General features: G+C 38.8%; 1 protein-coding gene across 4 annotated transcripts in view; it reads right to left on the bottom strand.

Annotated features, from left to right (window-relative positions):
* Positions 1 to 1,239: 1,239 nt before the first annotated feature.
* LIMCH1 (LIM and calponin homology domains 1) overlaps positions 1,240 to 21,702 on the bottom strand; it is a 171,901-nt gene continuing 151,438 nt past the window's right edge. For 3 of the 4 annotated variants that reach the window (XM_072928117.1, XM_030270984.4, XM_030270985.4), the window contains exons 24-34: positions 19,500 to 19,528; positions 18,418 to 18,501; positions 16,885 to 16,977; positions 15,829 to 15,933; positions 14,342 to 14,478; positions 13,423 to 13,553; positions 11,570 to 11,693; positions 10,296 to 10,373; positions 7,764 to 7,872; positions 6,802 to 6,904; positions 1,240 to 4,299 (exon numbers count right to left, since the gene is read on the bottom strand). In XM_072928117.1, coding sequence (XP_072784218.1) covers positions 4,274 to 4,299; positions 6,802 to 6,904; positions 7,764 to 7,872; positions 10,296 to 10,373; positions 11,570 to 11,693; positions 13,423 to 13,553; positions 14,342 to 14,478; positions 15,829 to 15,933; positions 16,885 to 16,977; positions 18,418 to 18,501; positions 19,500 to 19,528 — 1,019 coding nt within the window. In that variant the 3' untranslated portion in view covers positions 1,240 to 4,273. Of the gene's footprint in view, positions 4,300 to 6,801; positions 6,905 to 7,763; positions 7,873 to 10,295; positions 10,374 to 11,569; positions 11,694 to 13,422; positions 13,554 to 14,341; positions 14,479 to 15,828; positions 15,934 to 16,884; positions 16,978 to 18,417; positions 18,502 to 19,499; positions 19,529 to 20,218; positions 20,294 to 21,702 lie in introns of all 4 variants that reach the window. The other variant, XM_072928116.1, reaches the window with a different exon arrangement.

Genomic DNA, 21,702 nt, shown 5'->3' with positions numbered 1-21,702 from the left:
CTCAGTTTCATCCCACTGCTCAAACAAGCCAGTGTACTCTCCCAGGGTATGCCAAGGCCCTGTTAGCACCGTGGCTTCCCTCAGGGTCCTCCAGGTAGCCTTTGCTACCTGCAGGTGAAAGTCCTGGGGAGGTGACCCAGTGACACAACTCCCCATTAAAAGGTATTCAAAATTATTTTGTCCAGTGAATGCACCCCCAGTAGTTCCCTTTTAGGATCATAAATGACTGTGCAGGTCACATTAATCAGAAAATAGTAATAATATTACAAAAAAAATCATACCAAGATTGCCACCATTTTCCCTGGCTCATAAGGGAAACAGTGTTTGTCTGTGTGCCAAGCAGCCTTGGTGCAGAGTTGCTGAAGCAGATACAGCTGCCTGACTGCCTCCAAATCCAGCCTCAGAGCAACCTCCAGTGGCAGCGAGCTGTTCCCACAGACAGGGCACACTGATGGCACTGCTGGGAATCCCAGCATGGCCCTGCCACCAGAGAAATGCTGGCCTTCATGGACACACAGGAATAATGTATGGCCACCACCACTGCCATTAGGGAACCAGGATAAAAATGAATGAATGAATGAATGAATGAATGAATGAATGAATGAATGAATGAATGAATGAAAAAAACCCTAAATTGTCTGTACGTCTCCATGACTCATCTAACAGCTGAGATGCTCTACTGGCACAAACCCAAACTTGTCATCCACTTAAGACCCAAGGAAACAGTAGAAAAAGGGGCAGTTATTAGTTTAAAATTTTGTGTGAACTTTCTACTGGTGACTGGACAAGTCACACCCTTCTTGCAATACAATAATTAGTGAGATACCTCAGCAAATGCAAAACTAAGCACAAACTGCAGGATCTTTGCTATGGGCAAACAGAATTAACCAAACACATATTTATCACTGCCATATATAAAGTACTTTGTTGAGTGAAGGTCTGAACCACAGTCCACCAACACTGATGAAAGATCTGAAGACTTTGGGTTTGCCTCTCCACAGAAAGCTCTTTCTGTTCATCTTTTACCACAACAGGCACACATGCTCTTGTGAATAGAGAGCTACAGCTTCCTGTGGTATTTTGTCATCTCAGCTATGTCTTTTTTATTGCCTCATCTCATACACTAAGTCCTGGGGAACACTGTTTGACTCAGCTGAGCCCAACCAAGCAGAAGCCTCTACTCTGCAATCCAGGTTTATGAAATAGAAGTAAGTTAGAATAAGTAAAATCAACACCACCAAAGGTAATCAACATTTTATTTATAAACATACATTTACTATAAAAGCTGTTGAGTTTTAGACAAGTTTTCCTAATTTCCAGAGGCATTTTAGAATAAATAAAATAAAGGGAAAATTAGCATAATTGGTATTCAACATTAGCCCCAGCTAGGAGAGCAATCCTTGTCCCTGAACGGACATGCAGATAAGGACGGTCTCCTTCTGGCTCACCAACCTTTACAACATTCACTGAAAACTACAGATGTACTGCATCAATAACACTACATAGCAAGAGTAAGGAAAAAGTACACCATGAAAATGGGCTTGTGAAATACAGATGGGTTATGACACCTGTTCAGGTTCTCTGAAGTAGTAAGAGGCTAAATAAATTCCAAAACATCTAAAACCCATTACATATATTGTACTTGCTCAGTAATAATAAATCATTTTTTTGCAACAAATACATTTACATTGCAGTTCAAATGTAGGAGAGCATTAATTTTTTTCTGTGCTCAAAGTTCCTGATTAGAAATGTATCATCTTAACGTGTTTAAACTGGAAAAAAAAAGAAAAAAAAAATCATAGACTGAATGAATTTTCCCTGTGAGATTCCAGAGGGAATATAAAAGCAAACATAAGAAGTTGGCAAGTACATTTTAGAAAACTGTTGAAAATTATTCTGTGCTGGTGAATAGATGTTCATTAGGGGAAAAAATCATCATCGTTGAGCGCTGCTTCATTTCGCTTTGAGAACAATCAACTTTGCTAAAACATGCATATACAAAACTATCTGATAGACATTGGGATCAATTTCTAAGCAGCACCAGAGCCCCAGTGATGTGTCTGCGATGCAATATCCCTCCCCCCTCTTTCATGCACTTTATCCCAACCATGCTCCTAAGCCCTTTGGGCACTTACCCCTACATGAATGAGAAGCGGACCTGACCTCTGAGACACCAACCTGTGATACACTTGGGAACTGATTTGCACATCTATCATGTGGGTGAAACAGTGCTAGAGACTCATATCGAATAGATGCACAAGCATGCACAGTTTCATTTAAAAATTAGGTTCAGACATTGTATATTTACATATCCTTAATGCAGCGTATGGAGTCATACAGATGTACCACATCAGTTATGAAATCTGCTTCTTGAATTTCCATGTTACACATTCTTTGTGGGAAAATGTTATAACAACCACAAGCAGAGAGTAAGCATCCTGCTTATCAAAACCTGTTAACAGTAAATCATGCAGGTGGTTGATCAAAATATAGGATATCACTTTTCGTTCCAAAACATTAGTCTAATTTATTTAATTTTTACTTAAAAATATTCCCCAGGTGAAGTCCACGAAGGACTTCAGCTTTTTGGATTTATTGCATCCATAAGTCATTGCTGACTGTGTGCAACAGCTTTGCATTTTTTAAGGCACAATATTAAGGAAGTAACATGTAACTTTCCAGCAGATAGTCACAATGTCCTCCAATGACATCACATGTGTGTGTTTGATGACATGCAGCTTTGCATGGTTATGCAACTCACATGCAAGCAACTGTCTAGCATTTCAATAAATAATTGCTATCTAGAAAACAACTCAGAATTATTGCTTCCCTAATAACAACTTCATTTCGATTTACCAACACATCAAAAGATGACAGATATGCATGTAGATAAAAGAAATCACTATTCATTTAGTTTTATAGTTGTTTTAAGGCAGAAAAATATTTTTCCCCTCCATTTGAAGATACTTCCAGTAACTGTTTACCAAAAAGTGCTAGGATATTTTACAGTTGCAATACATTCTCTAACTTTGTCTGTGTATTGTAGGTACCTGCTGAACCTCTGTTTCAATGAGCTGCTGGATCACTTTAGTAAGGAGCACATGTTTAATCAAAGAGCACAAAGGAAAACTGTCCCAAACACAGGCAAGGTAGTTTTTCTGCCTGTGGCTCCAGCCTCCTCCCTGCCTGTCTTCCACACTTCTGGGTTTCGCTGACTATTTTTGGATAGTGGATGGAGGAACACAGGCTCAAGGATATCTAATTCTCTACCCTGGGGGGTACCCAAAACACATCTCTGCATGAGATTTCAACCAAGTGTAATGTTTGCAAGTGAATGAGCAGGTGTCCAATCCACTCAAATCAACTGGCAAATTACAAGCCAAAGAGAAAAGCTTCACCACAGCATCAAACTGCAGCTCAGAGACCCACAGCTCTGCTGGGTCTGCCTGCTTGGCTGCCTCTTCCCCACATCACCTTTCATTGAGTTTAACAACAATACAGGCTGCTGGACTTACTAAGAAGGATTGCTCCTGATGGGAATTTTTCCATTGTTCATGGTATGCAGTCTTTAGGTTTAATGAAGAAATCTTTATTTCAGAGAATATTAAGCTATAGTCATGAACATAACTTGAGGTACACAAACAAAAAATCCTACGACTAAAGGTGCAATAATTTATTTGTTTAACTTCTACCCTCCATTGAAGGTAATACAAACAAAAAATGCTTCAGCAATACAGGATGTATTATCAAACTAGTCTCTGTATAAAAAAAGTTATAGCTTTAGTTACAACAGAGAAGTCGTGCTGTGATGTTTAGTTTTTCAAATGCACTGATTAGATACTATTTCAAAATTACTTCTCAGCTCAAGTTGGCATATTCTATAAAGGTTCTGTAAACTTAAAATTTTTAATAGCTAGAAATATTAAAACAAAACAGCTTTATTGCATGTTTATTCTCTTATTACTTTCAAAATAACAATGTAATAGACTGGGTATCATAAGCATACCTGAAAGGTGGTTTTGATTTTTTTTTAAATAGTACATAGGCTTTGCCTTCCCAAACACGGTCATACATATTTTGCAAATTTCTTAAGGAAGCAAAAACCAACATATTGCATTTCAAAGGAGCAGGTGCAGCTTTTTGTGAATTTTTGAAAACGAGATGAGAGCCATCATGTCCATGGATTCAAGCTTTTACAAGTGATTGTCTGGAGGCAGCCGATACATATGAGAAGAGAGTTCCTTCTTGAAATCTATTAGGACTGAAAGTCATGTCACAATGTAGTTGGCTGTCCAGCAGCTAGGTAAAACAAAACCAAAACAAGTACTTGGTTACAAATTTTAACAAATACAGACTCTTATTTACATGATCTCCACAACTCAAAAAAAATGTATCTGGAGCTATATATATTTGTGCCTTGTTTTTTCTTTCTCCTGCAAAGCTGGGGCAGTAACTACTGAAAAGATTCAGCATAATTCCAGTGGAAATACATTGCCACGTGTTGAATGCATTCTGAATTAACTTTTATCTTATTTTATGTCCAAAGTACCCGTGTGTATGTTTATTTCAGTCTCTGAAGTGCCAAAATAGTAAAGGACTGCCGAGTCATCTTCAGCTGTGCCTAGCTTGAGCTACCCGGTACTACAGACTCCTTGTGTTATTTGGCCATACAGGGAATGGCCAAATTCAGGGAATCTCATGAATTTACTTCTTGCCTTTGACTTTGACACTCATCAACCTGTGACCATTCCCTGTGTTTGACACTGAATAGAGAACTTCCTTCCTTGTGAGGTTTTACTGATAAAAACCTACATCCACTTTTATTTGAAAACCAGAAATAGTTTGGACCCTGGAACATTACATAATCCTTAATGCTTTTCTAGTAATCTTTTTTTATTATTTATTTTGAAACAGAATCATCCATTTTCTCAGATAAGCTTCTGGGAGCCAAAATATTTAATCAAGATGCCCGTAAGTGTCTCAAAACAATAATGACTAACCCTAGGTTAGTCAGAGACTTCTGCCCAGTGCTGCACAGGTTTCAGATGCAGCCACGGGGGCAGAAGGCACAAGCCATGCAATAAAACAACTGATTTGACTTTTTGCATTATTATTTCCAGAACTGAAAGGCCAAACACTGACATGGCACCAGTTTATTCTTAATTTCAGGTGTGCAGTGTATCAAGTTTTAGTTAAAAAACAGCAACTAACAATATTTGCAGTTCTGTCAAAAGCAGACCCTTTGAATTGTCAACAACAGTTACTGTAACTTAAATTCAGCTACCTGGATTTGAGATTTTGCATGACCAGTGAACACAGCTGGAAGAGGCAATTTGTTGCAAAAATTAAAAACCCCTTGCCATAATTATTCTTCAGTAGCCATACATTTTCTGAAAACCTATTTCCTGTGTCATGGACTTGGTTACCATTCTGCTGGGTATGTACAAATGCAAAACATTATTACATGAAACACTGCACACAGCTCTGTAATGCATTTTCTACAGTAACACTGCTGTAGAAATGGTGATGGAGAAAGTGATTTCTACAGCATATAAGCCAATAATTTATTAGAGCCTTTATCTATCCTCAAGGTACATTGTTTTTTATTTAAGCAAGAAGGACTGAGAAGAAAAGGAAATTATAACTTTTATACCTTCCTCTCTTTTTTGTGTAAAGCCAGATGTGCAAATCTGCATTTTAAGGGTCAGGACCTCATCCACGTAAGGAAGGTTTATAGGTTTAAGCACAAAGGGAAAAAGCTATTTCTAAATATTTCAGGTTAAATAATAACTAACTAACTAGCTAAATAATTTTCTTAGCAGAATTTAAGAAAAAAAATTGCCAAAAAACCAGTTATACAATAGCACCCTCTAGCTCTGCTGATGGAGAAGTATCTTGTTCCTGAAGCACCAGAGCAAAAGTACCCATTTTTTTTCTGGCAGAGGTAGGAAGGTACCCTTCCTAGTCCTCAATTTCTACAGCCAATGCTTTTGAGAGAGGGCAAGGGAAATAGTATGTAAAAAGGGCTCTAGATGTCCACATACCAATTGGAACTGTAGGCAGTGAGTATATCAAATAATATTTAACAGGAAGACAACAATTACTCCTATTGTTTTGCATCTTACTGTTTCCACAAGATGGAAACCAGCACGGGCACTGATCATCATTGGCAACATTGGGGCAAAGCTGAAACGTTCTAGTAATTTGGTATCAGTCACAGGAATCCAGGACTTAGGAAGACATTTAGGTGACCTGCTCTAAGGCAGTAAAATCACCCAGTTTTCTTTCTGGCATGCAATTGTCTGACTCATTCTTCAAAATTTATGGCAAGCAACACTACTTATCACATATTTGGGGATACCACCACAAGGATTCACTACGAGTTACAGAATGTTCTTAATATTTTACATTATAATTTTGTCCAAAAAAGGGAGGCCTGGAGATTTAAAAAATGGGAACTTCTCCAAACATGGCCCAGGGTCCTAGATCGGGTAGAATAATCTACATTGTCTCATGTGATGTGAGAGATCCAAGCCTCTGGGTCATGCAATATGTGTGCATAGTATAGGAGTTTATGTTTATGCACAGAAACAGCCTTTAAGTCTAATAGTGGTCAGCAGAGATCCTCTGAGACAATTTAATGGGCTTGGAAATCTTTTCTAATATGAGAAAATCATTAAAATGTCACGGGAAGACTCCTCTTCCCATGGTGAAGTTACACCTGAGTGTCAGAGCAGGACAAAGCCGCCAGCTAAAATCATGGCCACAGTATTGTCAGAGCTCCCAGGATTTGGTACTCACTTCTGGATCGGATGTAACAATCGTTGCAGTTAAGGAGACCATTTCTAATCCTGACATCCGTGCCACTCGCTGCATCTCCCAGCTGACCCTTGCAAACGCCACACTGTCAGTTGAAGAACAGAGACAGTAAGAGAGACCATGCTCTACTATTTATCACAACTCTTCCCAAATTTTTACTTTTGTTTAAGTAGTTCTTGGAACGGTGAGAAAAATACCCCCCTAGAAGCCCATACTCCTGGGGAACACTGCAAACCAGTAAGAGAGTTTTTACAGAGTCAAAAGTGTTTAGGCTGGATTTCAGCAGCCTCTCCTTACACAGAAGTGAAGCCTAATTATTTTATGGGACATCTGACTTTGAGGCTGCATTCTGGAGGCAGGTAAGTTGTGATGGATAAAGTTTAAAGAGGCCAGAGATTTAGTCTGGGTAAATGTTTAAAATCAAAAAAGTCTTAATATAATATCAACTGAGCCAGAGATAATGGAAACAGACACATTCTGATTTCTCTAGAAAACACTTCAGGTTATTTCCAAACTGAAACACTCAAGAACAGTCAAGAAATATTTCTGGTAAAAGCCAGAATACACCATTCATTGCATAGTCAAAGCTTTCCAACCATGGGGCAGATAAAAGATGGCTTTGGGACTGATCATGCTTTTGGAAGGAAAAAATAAAAACCACCTAAAAATTGCAAGGTAAATAATGCTATATTTAAAAAACAATTAGTATAATAGAGAAATTAGATTATGCTTTCCCCCTGTAAGTACAGAAGCTAAGTTTGCTTGCTGGATCACAGGTTTTAGTCCAATTAATGTGTCTGACTGCAAAACAACACATTAGTTGAGTTATTTCCACTTCTTCACAAACATGCTCATGTAATACCCTGGTCCTCTCAGTTTCACATCTATTCTCTACTTGCACTGTGCACGACTTGAGGTTTTTCTTAATAAAGCAAGAACCATACCCTGAAGCACTGAATATGGAAATAAAGACCGAGTGTTTCAATAATCATGGCAGCTCCTTTTCCAAGAGGGAGACCACAGGTAGAACAAAGCTTCTTCCCGCTGACAGACCTAGAAGACAAACATGGCTGTAAAAACACAGCAACTAATGCTAAAATGAAGCCAAATATTTAGATAGGTTTATCAAGAGGGACAGCATGGGAGGAAGGAGCACTGGAGGAGTTTACATAAATACACATTGACCCTTCAGCCATGTTTTGACCCTTCAGCCATGTTACTGAATCCACCTGCACGTCTGCCTTCCAGATAAGCAAGCAAAGGGCTTAAAATCCTTAAATGCACAGCAACTCAGACATATTTCCCTGCCAGTCTGCTGTGCTAGATCAAGGGAGATGAAAGCCTCTTAACAGAGGCCTGGTTGCAGGGAACCATGTCTGTGGAATCACAGAAAAAAGAATGGTTAGGGTTGGAAGGGACCTTAAAGATGATGTAGTTCCAACCCCCAGCCAAAGGCAGAGAATCTTCCACTAGACCAGGTTATTTAGAGCCCCATCCAATGCAGCCTTTAACACCTTTAGGGATGGGGAGTCCACAGTCTCTCTGGGCCTCAGTGCCTCACCACCCTTATATTAAAGGTTACTTAGGCCCAGCCAATGCCACAGTGATTCACACAAATTACCTGAGTCCGACTCTCAGCCTGGAAATTTTTCAATTTGTTTACAAATGGATTTGCTCACTGCAAAGCAGAAAACAGGATGCTATTCTTCACCCATTCAAGCTGGTGAAGCCAATAGTGACAGCATAACTACAATAGCACAGACCAGGTACTGGCTGATTCACTTCAGACTGTGCTGCTGCAGCCACTTAATACTATAACTAGTCAGAGAAAACCTGAAATTGGATCTCCACCTGCAATGCAGAAAATACTTCAACTTGCACCTTCAGTGGTTCTGAAAGACTGTCTAGACCTCTTTCCTAAATCTGCTGTTGGATGACAGGTGGGTGAAGGTTTAGAGCCCCAGGAATAACTGGTGCCCTTTTTCATAATGGTTTTAATAGCAGTGCAGGTGCCCACTTCTATGGGTCTCACACTCTTCGCTTCTCTCCTGCCTGTCAGCCTGCCAGAACTGATGCCTAACCTAGTGAGATGAACATGAGATCAAAAGGGATCTTGTCATTCTGTGTCATCCATGCTTTTTTCAGCCAGGGCTGAAACCAGGAGAGAAACTTAGTGATATTTCATGAGTTTTGAAAAGACAATTTGATGAAATCCTACTCAACTAAGCAAGAAACAGCAGAAAACCTCATGACAGTTAGAAAATTATCCTTGTTTCCAGCTCTTGAGCCCACCATGTACACAGGCAGCACAGACATACGATCCTCTTGTTGTTTCATTATCATTATTCCTTTTAGAGTAACTTTACTGTGTTTTTTTCTCCCTTCCTACAGCCTTAACCATTCTGCTTCTATGTTATTCCTGAGTTCACCTTTGTTTTTACTTCTTCCCCACTATCAGAGTTATTACAAAAGCAAATTAAAAGTTTCAGATATCAGGAAATTTTTAAGAGTTTTCTAATGTTTTAGTGGAAAATGAATTACATCCTATCTGTTATTTACAAAAATAAGATTTATTTCAGGAAAAGATCATGCAAAAGATTCTCAGATCAGAATACAGCTGCTTAATAATGTGAAGTAGCTATCACAACGAGCAACCTGTAGCAAGGAAAGGCAATCCCACCAAAACTGCATCTGTGGTTAGAAAAACATAATAAATTGTCCATGCAAAAAATTCCCAATAGTTTCACACCAATGTAAGTGACATCAGAAGGAGGGCTTTGCTCTGCAAAGTGAAGAACAATGTAATTTAAAAAGAAAGAAAATTTCTGTGTTCTGTGTTGTATTAATTTACCCTATCTAATAAGCAAACTGATTTTAGTATACCCCCGAATTATCAGTGATTTAATCAGGCTACAGTTAACATTTATTTAGAGTTGGTAGACAGAACTCACTGAGAGATATACAGAATGCACAAGAAAGTCAATCATTCTAATCTCTATGAGATTAGCATGATTATGGGCAAATTAAAAATCAATAAAAAAGCAAAAGGGTGTTTCTAGTTTTGAAATTAAAGGAAAAAAATTTTAAACCAGCAAGTGACAATGTCTAGAACAGATCTTACTCCTGAGCATGTGACTAGTCACAATTAAGACATTCTTTGGCTTACTCACTCTGAGATCACACTTTGTCTGAGGTTTATACTGTCCTATTTCAGTTTTAGTGAAACTTTAGTGATCAAGCAGAGTTCTGGAGGTGCTTTCTGAACTGTGTTATTTGAAAACATAACAGTACCACTGAAGCAGGCAAGATATATGGGAGAGGGAACTACATGTTTACCCCATGGACAGTTATGAATTACAACATTTAGCAGACTTAATAGTGCATCCACATAATACTAATGTGATTTTCACTCTGGCAGTTCACCAGCAACTACAAGATGTGTTTGGTCTGCAAAATTCCTTATTGACCTTTAGTACCTGTTGGGTGACTGACTCAGAGCAGCAAGAGAGCAGGGAGATGGCGGCCCAGATCGGAAGTTCTCATGATAGCCTGCCCTAAAATACAGCAGAGAAGATGTAGATTACTGCAGCTGAACAACAAATAAAACCAGGTTTTGTATGGAGAAATTCCAGTTAGTGAATCTCAGGATTTTTGGTTCTGAGTCTGTCTGCTCACTGCTGCTCAATCAGGTAACTCACAAGGTAATAAGCCATGTGGAGATTCCTGCCCGCCCCACCAATCCATCATAGCTCCCACCACGATGAAGGAGGGTTAAGCCAAGTCACACTACACCACACTACACTCTCTGTTGGCCCTTTACTGAGCAAAAAGGAAGCTACCAACACGGAAAGGTGGTTTATTTGGTTAATGGTTAATTTGTGTCCATGCTACTCTGAAAGAGCTTGGTGATCAAAACCATGGTTTTTGTTATCAGAAATCACAGGACTGATCCAAACTCTAACAGCCTAAAACAGTTCACAGATTAAATAACAATTTTCTCAAACACACACACAGTTTTAAATGAAGAATAGGTAATCAAACCTCAATCTACATTAGTTTGACTGGATATAACCTTAACAGAGGTAATAGGCTCTGCAGAAGACTGTGTTCATATATATGCTAATGAAAACAATGTTCCTTTCTCATTGCATAGCTTCTTTTTGTAAATACTAAGCAAACAGATCCCTTATTTACCAAAAGATCTAGTTTTACCATTCAGTTAAGGTTTACCCAAAAGCACAGGCAAAGCAGTGAAGTAAAAAGACCTCACCAAAATTTACAGCAGAAAGCAAATACTACCCTATATGTATCTTCTTTTAAAAGGACTAGGAAGAAGCAACGGATATATGTTTGGAAGATGGGGCATGAAATTCTTGGATGCCAGCTTCAAAGAGACAGATATAACCTGACATTCCCACCCTCATATTTAGATACTTATTAGCTATAAATGTTTTTCTCAGGCAATTAAAACAAATTAAGCACATGAAAAGTTATGCAGATATGTGCTGAGCTACAGTGAAAGAAGAAGGAGGCATGCAGGGGGTGTGCTCCCTCCTGAAATTAGTAACTGTGGTGCCTGTAATGAGAAATCAGGTAGATAAATGTTAGCAGTCTCTGTGGGAAAGCCAGACACGAAGGGTGTCTTCACACTGCAGGACTCATCAAACCCAACCAATAAAGGATGCTGAGCAGGAGTATAAGGGAGAACAGAGCAAGTAGGACTTCTCTTCAATAACCTTTATGTTCTCACCTCCTCACTTCCCCTGCAGAGCTTGGTTGCTGTCCCACAGACTGGCCCAGGAACGGCCTCTGCCGAGTGTCCTCTGCGCACTGTGGAGATCGCTTTGTCAGCAGCTGCTGACTCCAGGAGACATCTACAGTGACAGGTGGGGAAAACTCAATAGCTGAGGCAAAATACTTCTGTCAGTATTTATAAACCATCATGGATTGTGGGCCCACAACAAAGGAGAGAGACGTACTGTTCCTTAAAACAAACTTCTCAGAAACCCCCCACAAAGTCAGAGACAGGTTTTGCTACATCAGAAGACCTCTACGGAACATCATTCCTTTGCATTACTCTCACATACACATGATCTACCCTGCTGCTGAATGAATTTCTGAAGGGGGAAAGGGCAAGGTCAAACAGCCATCCATAAACACCACTTGGGAAAATAATGTATTGTAATGAAGGAAGCACCAGAGACACTGAAACTTCTGTGGTGCTGGAGGATCCAAACTTCTCAATAGCAAGAGATAAGGGGATGGTGTTATAGTCACTGCTCTCCATAGACCAACTGATGAACACTAATTCCTTGGTAATTTTCCTCCATGCTTCAGATGGCTCAGTGACAGTAACAGCCTCACAGCAAAAAGCAATGACCTGTGAGATGCCCAGGAAGCCAACCACCCTATCTTTGAGAAACAGTGCATTATCTAGACCCTGCAAAATGAATTTTGTGGCTTACAGCTGGAGAGAAGCCTTACCCTGCCATGTGCCAACCATCTGGTTTAGAGAATGAAAATTTTGCTGGGGCCTATGAAAGGCCTGTTACCTATTTTGATATCAAGAAAATAAAATCCCACACCTGGGGTTATTTAAGGGCTTAAGGAGGGAGCAAGGATGGGATGCTTTAAGAGGCAAGAACGGAGTTGTCACAATACTTGCAGAGGACCAAATTGTTGAAAAGAACCTAGGAAAACCCTGAAGCAGGGCTATTAGCACATGTAGTTTAAAATTATCAAACCTGTTAAGTTTGCTTAATCACTACTACAAATCCCCAAGGCTGTATTGCTGGTTAATAAACATTCTGCTTGCTTTCCTTCTTTGTGCAATTTTTATCAAAGCACTAAGAATACAATAAAATTGAGACAAGGAAAGCAAACCTACTAAGTTTAATAGACTGAATTCACATTTGGAGCAAGTAATAACACTGAAAACATTTCCATCTATAGACAAATTATTTTTTAGAATAATAAATTTTTATGCTTAACTGAAAACAAAAATCTAAAACTTGATTTCAGAATTTCCATTCACTTTCTGTCTTTGTCTGAGCCTCATGACATCAATGCTTTGGGGAAATTCTTTCCTTCAAAAACATCAATACTTATAGAAGCTAAAAAAAAATAAATTAACTTTAAATGTAATTAGACATTGCTAATGACAAAATTGAGGCAGATGTTGCTTTAGGCTTGGCTTGAAAAGGTTACATATCACATGTAGTGATTTTGACTGGACTGAAACGGACATGAAGAATTAGCTATAAAAACACAAAACAAGTGTTGTAAATAAGCTCTCTGTATCATGATAAATCCTATATGTATGCAAGATTATGTAAAAAATGGAAGATAACCCTTTTAACTGCTACTGTGAACATGCAGGCCTATAACCAAAATACATGCTGCAGAAATTGTCATCTCTGATGAAAACAAGAGGAGTTTAAATTCCACCTTTACATATTTACCTTTGCTAACATAAAATAAATTTTTAGTCTGAGACATTCCAGTTTTGAAGATATAGGTGAATGTCAATTTCCAAAATTCTTTGAGTTTGGTTTCTGCCTGATTTCTATCTGGAGAAAAACATATGCATAGCAAGAGTCTTACTCTCATCCTGAGTCAGTGGCAGATTCAGTCTGGCAGGTGAGCTGCGCTCCATCACTGGCACATGGTGCTCCTGTTCGCTTCCTCCTTTCAAGATACCAGTCCCTGGGTATCCTGAGAGTGCTTTATTTCCACTGCCAATAAAAAGGTTGCATTGTATACAAAAAAGTCAGGAGAAATATAATCTAGAACATAATGGCTAAATCAGACTTTTGAATATCAGTCTATTTTTTACACAAAAGATTTTTGTTATTGTGTCAATTTTGCAATGACAAAGCAATGAGAACACTAAGGAATTAACAAGTTTGTCTCCAAACAGTCCAAGTCTTCCTGCTTACCTCAAACTGCCACTTAGATGTGCTGAAGATAATTTTGGATTTGTAGAAAAGAGCTTCTTTGACAGAAAAAAGGCTTTAATCCATGTTCTCTATACACTGCTCAGCATCATCAGATGCCTCTTCTCTTTTGTGAAACGTGTTAAGTAGCAGTTGAGTAAAGTCCAGGACTTCAAACATCACCTGGCAAGATTGGGTATGGCATTTCTGAGGCAGCCAGGCAATTTCAAAGGTTCTGAATGAAAACAGCTACAGCTCCTTTAGTCCTTCAGATGGCTTGTGAAATGTACACAAGACACAGTGCAGTGATGTACACAGATGTCTGAGCTGTCTAAGGTCTGATCTGGTTGCTGTGACAACCTCAAGCCATACAAGGAAAAGACAAGCCTTCTGATATGTACAACCAGTACTGTGCACTGCCACACATGCATCTGTCTGTGGGGCCAGTGAATAGTGATCAGGATGTATTGCATCGAGGCCACCAAGTGCTGGTGCTCCAGCATCAATTGTGGGCACATGTGATACCCCAAAAGCCAATAGAACACAAAGCTCCACAGGGCTATGAAATGCTTAGGGTAAATATATACCTCCTCTTTTCTTGCCAGAGTTCACTTTCATTGCTTTTCAGAGATGACACACTGTCCTGCTCCCAGAGCAGCTTTTTTTGCTTCGTAACTTCTTTTTGCTTGCCTTCCCCTGGACAGCTGTTTGAATCAGTTGAGTTCTAGAAGACAGATGAAGAGGGAATAAGGAGCTTTCTTTGAATTTGGAATTGCTGCATGCATGGGAAAAGTACAGGCTGCCCCTAGATACATTGTGTTGACACATTATCAAAAAGTACATCTCACATTTATATAGTAGAACTATATGACCCTGGTAAGGCTAATTTTGGATTTAATTGAGACTTTAGCTGAAACAACAACTGGTTGGACTAAGTTGAGCATAAAATAAGTTAGGTAACAATTATTGTGCTAAGGATGGCAAATTAAAACTTCCCATTACATAATCTTTGGCAGAAATCCTTGAATTATTTTGAGAGTCTAGACAGTCTGCCACTGGACTTGTGAGGACTTTGTGAATGACCTCAGCTTGCTGTCAGTGTCTAGGAGTAAAGCATCACTCACATGCACTGGGCATCCTCAAAGGGCAACGCCAGTACTACTTCCAAAGTGGTACAGGAATGGTTCATATCTGACTCGTGGAGCTCGAGGAAGCAATGGCATGAGATCCTTTGCTTCTGGGTGCAGGCAGAGTCCTGACTGTGGTACAAGCAGCTGCACCAAGGAACTTACTGCTACACAACCATGTGGAAAATTGGCCATGGCTGATGCCTTTGCACAGGGATGAGTGAGAACAAGGGGGCAGGAAGAGTGAGGGGAGTTGATACAATTGATACAGTACTCCTAATCCTGGAGTTCAGTGGAAAAAGGGAGATGACTGGGTGCAGGTGCCTTAGGCAAGAGAAAATTATGTCTGTGAATCCCACATTTACTCAGTTGTGATCTCATCTGGGGTGTCATTCCCCGATCTCTGCAAACACTAATTTAATCAGATGCTAGATGCATTGAATTAAACATTTTGTGCTGCATGAGTGAAAAAACAAAACAAAACAAAACCCAAACATAAGAGAGTAAACATTCCTCTGTTTTGCTGCTTTCTATGATAGGAAAGAAAAGGAGGAAAACTGAGGAGGTAGGATTCTGTCTCATCTGACATATATAAAGCACTATTTTACACTTGAGATTTTGGATTCAAAACCACTTAAGATTCTGTTAGCTTTGGAACATAATTAAAATTTCACAGCACTGATTAAAGAACAGAGGCAGCTGCAGAGAGAAAGTATCATTCTCTGCTCTAGTTGAAAATGGGATGGTAGCAGTTTGCTTGGGAATACAGCTATTCAGTTGTGAAAATCTGTAACCTGCAGCACTATGAGGCATCACCAGTTAGAGATGGGACCCAGGGAATACCCTTACTCTTACAGCTCCCAGACTCTGACAGCCTTTAGCAAAGGATTAAACTGCAGTAAAGATGGCTTACTCTTCAGTGCCTTACTACTCCATGAGAAACTCACCACTGTCTTGTTTCCTCCAGTGGTAGAGGAAGAAGAGGAGAGGAGCTCAGCAGAGTTTGAAGAAACAATGAATGGAACAACAGTATCCTCAATTATCTTTCGTTCCTGAAGAAAGAGGATCAGGAGAGAGTGGGGGTTAAAAATAAAGAATGTAAACTATGAGTTTATAAAACACATAAGAAAAATAAGATTTGGTTATGTGCCATATTTAGATAGATAGTTAAGGACTTGTAGTACCAAGAATAATGGTAACACTTCAATTTTTAATTTTCTTCAAGGTTTTGCACTTCCATTCCTTTTACCACTGAGATGGAATTTCCAAAACAAGAAAAAATATTTCACTTCACAGAACTACTGTTTCACAGAGCACCAGTATATTAAGTTTAATATAAAACTGTGAAATTACCCTTGGTACATGAGAAACTTATTCTGAAAGTTGAAAATAATTTCTTGCTTAGACCACAAGTATGTCCCTCAAGCACAGATGAGAAACCATCCATTTACATAATGCATAGACAAACCTTTAAATATTTTCCAGTTTCCTTCAATAAGGACCTACGTACGACAGAAGAAAATCACTATTTTCTAGATTAATAATATTCCACAACTGCAAGCTTTGAACATCTCCTGTGGATTTTTTTTTAAGGCCAGTTACAAAATTCCTCCATGATCAAACCCAAGGCAGACAACAATTTAATCTGGAGTTCCACCAAGTATATGCCAAAATACACAGGGCTCTGGCCCTGCAGGGAAGTCTGAGCGTGCCCAGACACAGCTGTACTGACTCACCCAGACTTGCACAGCAATTAGACACCTCCACCTATGCGGAGCTGCTGAGGATACCTGTCCAAATATTTAAATATTTTTCCTCAACATCTATGGCAGTGTTTAAGAGAAACAATCCTCCTCAGAATTCAGCCTTGAAGAAGATTTTCATTAATTAATCTAGCTATGGGATGATTTTTTGTTGTTTTTGCACCCATAAGTGGGTGCATTTAAATACAAAAGAAAAAAAAAAATGCCCCAAAAAACAACCTCCTCCATTGAGCTTTATACCTCCTCATAGTATCTACGCTCCTCCTCTTCAACTTCTCTCTGGGCCTTTTCCCATTCCTCTTTCAGCTTGTACTGTTCCTTCTGATACTTCTCCTGTACATGGATAAAAATGCAGATAAATCCAGAGCATTCAGTATTAAGAGTAAATTCTGTAGTATCTCCACAGCGAAAATTAATTTGCTAAGAGTGGTTTAATCACAAATAGGATTAAATAAAAGGATAAAAATAGGAAACATCCATGGGTATCAAAAAAAAGCTTCTTTTTCACTTTGCCCATTTTTTTATAGGACTCACATTTAACACCTTCAAACTTCAAGAAACTTTTGACACATTAGAAGTTAATTTCTTAGAATTTTTAAACTATTTGGTCAGAAATTAGGTTTAACCTCAAAAATATTAATAATTTCTTGTTTATCTTACTGTATTAAGTTTCAAAAATGTTTCACAGACCCTTTAACACTGAGACTATAGTTGTACATTAAAAACTTCATCAAAGTAGCATATAAATAAGCAGGTTTTGCAATACTGGAACTAATTTAAGAGATATGCCAATAGTACTAATTTAAGAGATATGCCAATACAATTTAATGAATGATGAATAACTATGCAAATTTAAGAGATAAATAGTGTGTAAAAGCTTTGAAGAGAGTAGGATTATAATTAGCTAAATAGCTTATTTTCTTCCTTGAAGGCACGATTTCTCAATTGTATTCACAGAATTTTGCACAAAAAAAATTATCTCAAAGAGGTGTTTAAAATTGTTTGCCAGAGCTGGTTTGAATACTGAGAGGAATAGTGACTTCCATTTCCCTCTTACACCAGTTCCAACATCTGTTCAGGTTGGCAACCACATTTGTCTATTCCAGAAAATAAACATTTACTATTGAGAGAGCACCCACGTGTGCCACAAAAATTATTATGAGAATTTTACATCATTTTAAGAGGTGCAAAATTAGATGATCTCAAGAAAGCATAGAGATACAAAAGTCCTTAAAGGATTAAAAGATCCTATTTTATTATTTTCCATCCCTGGACAGTTGTTTGCTCTTTTGTTACATGGAACAAAGATGTGATTTCTTTGGGATCAAATCTAGTCATAGTTTCAAAAGACACTCCTTACTGACTGGGAGAGATTAAGGTTCTCATGTCCACTGCATTTCTTCCTACTATGACTCCAAGTAATTAAGAGCTTTGCAGTCTGTATTCAGCATAATTTAAATGTAATTGAGGACCAACACATTCAGTTTTACTCTGCACTGGATTGCAGGACCAAGTCCTTTTGGTCCTTCCACAGAGTGGAGACAGGAGATATGACAGTGCCTAAACCACACAGAATATTTGCGTGTGTGTGTGTGTGTGTGTGTGTGTGTGAGACTTATCACTCAACTATCACTCAACTGCCACAGAATTTGCTCAAGCATCCACAGAGGATGTCGAAAACATGACACAAAATGACAAAATGCCCAATTTTTGTCCAAAGGGACAAATCAACAGCTGAACCACACAGTGGAAGACATACAGTTTCTTCCCTACCTGAAGCAAGCGTTCTTGCTCATGCTGCCACCTTTCCTGGCGCTTTCGCTCTTCTTCTGGATCCCAGGACCAAAAATTGAAATGCTTATATGAAGGAAAACCAAGCTATTAGACTGTGACACTACACTTCACATGGCTACCAGAGAAAACTGCACTGTGCCTGATTAAGTCCTGCCAGTGATGTTACAATGGGAAACTGGGAACTAGATAAGAGTTCTCTCAGTTAGCAGACAATATTCTTAGCTTCTTGACACTCGGGACTGCCCATTTGTAGCCACATGATAAAAGAATAATTTGGTTTGCAAAGAAAGGCTTGGTACACTTCACCTGAAGGGGGGAAAATGTCTTAAAGAAAACAATAAGCATCACTGAACAGAGCCATCTCCAGGGATTTAAATTTAAAGAACACACATGTTTTGCTTCTCTATAATCTTTTTTACAACAGGAAAAGCAATTTTGGGTTGTAAAAAATATTCTCTCATTTTATATCTGCCAGCAAAACAGCCTATAGCCTTGCTTTGAATTTTTATCCATAATCAAATGAATCCTCAGGCTTCACCAAGGATCCTATTACATGCTATGTTTAAAATCTTTCAAATCAAGGGCAATTTTAGATAATTCCTGTCATATCCCTTTCCACTACAAGTAGTATTATAATCTCATAGATTATGTCTATTTCTATATGACAAACAAAATGTGAAATACTGTGTACTTCGGAGTAGCATTTGTGTTGTTGTGGGCTTTTTTTGTTTAATTGAGGAAACAGTAGAATTATGAAATCCTTTCATTTCAGTGCATTTAAAATACAATAGATAATTTAGAATTACACATTATTTAGATATTGTGAAACTTTAGTGGCTCCAGCAACCAAATGCTGTATAGCTAGCTCCAGATAAGAGAATAATGCATGAATTCCAGATTCAGACAATGCCTTGATTTGGGTTGTACCTTTCCTCTTACATGTCCATGAGAAAAAAAATCTCATTCTGATTTAGGGATGTTACAAGACAGTTTGCATAAAAAATTAATTTATGCTAAACACAAATCACTAAACCAAACAATAATGCAAAAAAGGTACTCACATTTGATTTATCACCAGTATCAGAATCAGCTATTAAAAAAAGCAGAAAAATGAGAGATTAAATTTAACACAGCAAAATTTCCTCAGCCTGTAAATAAATCTACATTATATCTGTGTTAGTTTCCTATTTACTCCCACAACCAAATGCAAGGACTAATTGCAAGAAAATAAATCAGAAAACCAGATTATACCCATCACCAACAAAACTACTTTTTATCTGGGTTTAAAGGAGCACAATATTAACTAATATCAGGTTCTACTCTACCACTAGCTAATGCTATCTACTTCTGGCCACAGATGTTAGCAGTGTTCAGATACTGAGACTAACCTACCTTGATTTACTTTTCCCTTCGTGATTCAGTGCAAGGAAGGAAAAAGTCCAGCAATGCTAAAAGGGTGGGACTACACTATTCAAGAGTCACAGTTACGAAGAGAACCATTGCCATTTTCTATCCAAATGTGTTTGAAAATTAGACTGATTAAAAGAAATTAAGAAAAAGTTATTTATAGGCAAGGGATTTCTTTTGGGTGCCTGAAACCAGAGCATCACAACAATGTGCAACCCAACAGCTCTTTGTCAACTGTGCAGCAGGAATAGACATTTTCTACGAAAGCGAGAGGTAGAACAAGTGATCATCAGCTTCCACCCCAGCCCTGTGTCCGAAGACACCTATGGCTGGAGAGCAGAAGGGCTGGAGCTGTGCTCAGCCCCGCATTTACCTGACTGCGAGAAAAACTGTGAGCGCCGCCAGTGGTTGCGGACCCTAAGCGGAACCATGGCCCCGCGGGGCGGCTCTGCAGGCAAGGGCACGGAGACAAAACAAGAAACAGTGTGGTGAAAAGGTGATGACAGACTCTCAGACCTGAGCCACCTTGGCCACAAGAGGGATTTGTCTACAGCTGCTTTGGTCCACGGCAGCTAATTTACAATGGACCTGAAGATCACATGGACTGTGTGTATTTAAATATTACTTTTGCAACATGGCACCTGAACTTACGTGAGAGCTCTAGCACACTGATGCAAGGGCAGCCGCCCTTTCAAGTCTTTGTACGGTGCTTGCATACATTCCTATTGCAGATCCATGTTTTAATGCTTTTGTGAGCCTTTCAGTGCTCTCTATGCTGTGAACACTAGAGTGCAGCCAAGTGTTTCAGCATCAGTCAGAAAACAAGGCAACAGACCTACAACTTTTTACTTGATATTTGGTTTGATTTGCTTAACAAAAAATGATATTGTTATCAAAGTCTGCTTGGGTAGCACCTACCCACAAAAAACAAGTGAGAATTCCATTCCTTTTCAGACAATCATAGAGTCATTTGGGTTGGAATGAACCTTAAAGATCATCTAGTTTCAATTCCCCTGCCATGGGCTGGGACAGTTTCAACTGGATCAGACCGCCCAAAGCTTCATCCAGACTAGCTTTGAAGGCTTCCAGGGATGGGGCATCCACAACTGCTCTGCAACTCATCATAAAGGATTTCTTCCTAACATGTAAATTAAATCTACCCTCTTTCAGGTTAAATTTTTTATTCCTTGTCCTATCACTACATGGCTTTGTAAAAAGTCCCTCTTCAGTTTTTTCAAAGTGGATCACCTTCAGTAGTTTTAACCTTGCAAACATTAGGCTAATCAGTATACTACATATAGATTAACAACCTAGGAAGTTCTTATGAGGAAAAAAACCTCAGTTGATTTTTCTCTCTTTCTTACACAATACCTACATATATGCATATTTAAAATAAATATAAAATCAAACTACTAAATGTCATCAGTCACAAGCAAAACTTTGTCATGAAGGCAAGGAAAAAGATGCTGCATTGCAAGAACTTGTGTTGGGCAGTGGTCAAATTCAAGGATGTGATCAGATATGTGTATTGTTCATCTACAAAAAGGAGCTCCACAAGAGCAGCTGAGTGCAGAATTTATCTCCACAAAATTTTATTGTGAGATAAAGCCTATTGCTAAGCCATTTTCATCTGTGAGCAGCAATATGCAATACTTATTGATGTAATACAGCCTTTACTGCTAGGCCAGGAAAACGCAAGATAGGGCTCTCCCTCTTCTGTGTCAAATTTCTGCTGTTGTGTGTAAGAGGACTAGCCAGAAAAATCCTTTTCATCAAAGAAGCTACACTACCCATATCAGTCAATAAAACTAGAAAATTACTGTTTTAGCTCCAAAACCCACCAAGCTGTGGATTAGG

This window comes from Taeniopygia guttata, chromosome 4, assembly GCF_048771995.1.
Source record: "Taeniopygia guttata chromosome 4, bTaeGut7.mat, whole genome shotgun sequence".
Lineage (NCBI taxonomy): Eukaryota > Metazoa > Chordata > Aves > Passeriformes > Estrildidae > Taeniopygia > Taeniopygia guttata.
Note: the sequence above shows the minus strand (reverse complement) of the source record. Positions and strands in the feature narration are given on the sequence as shown.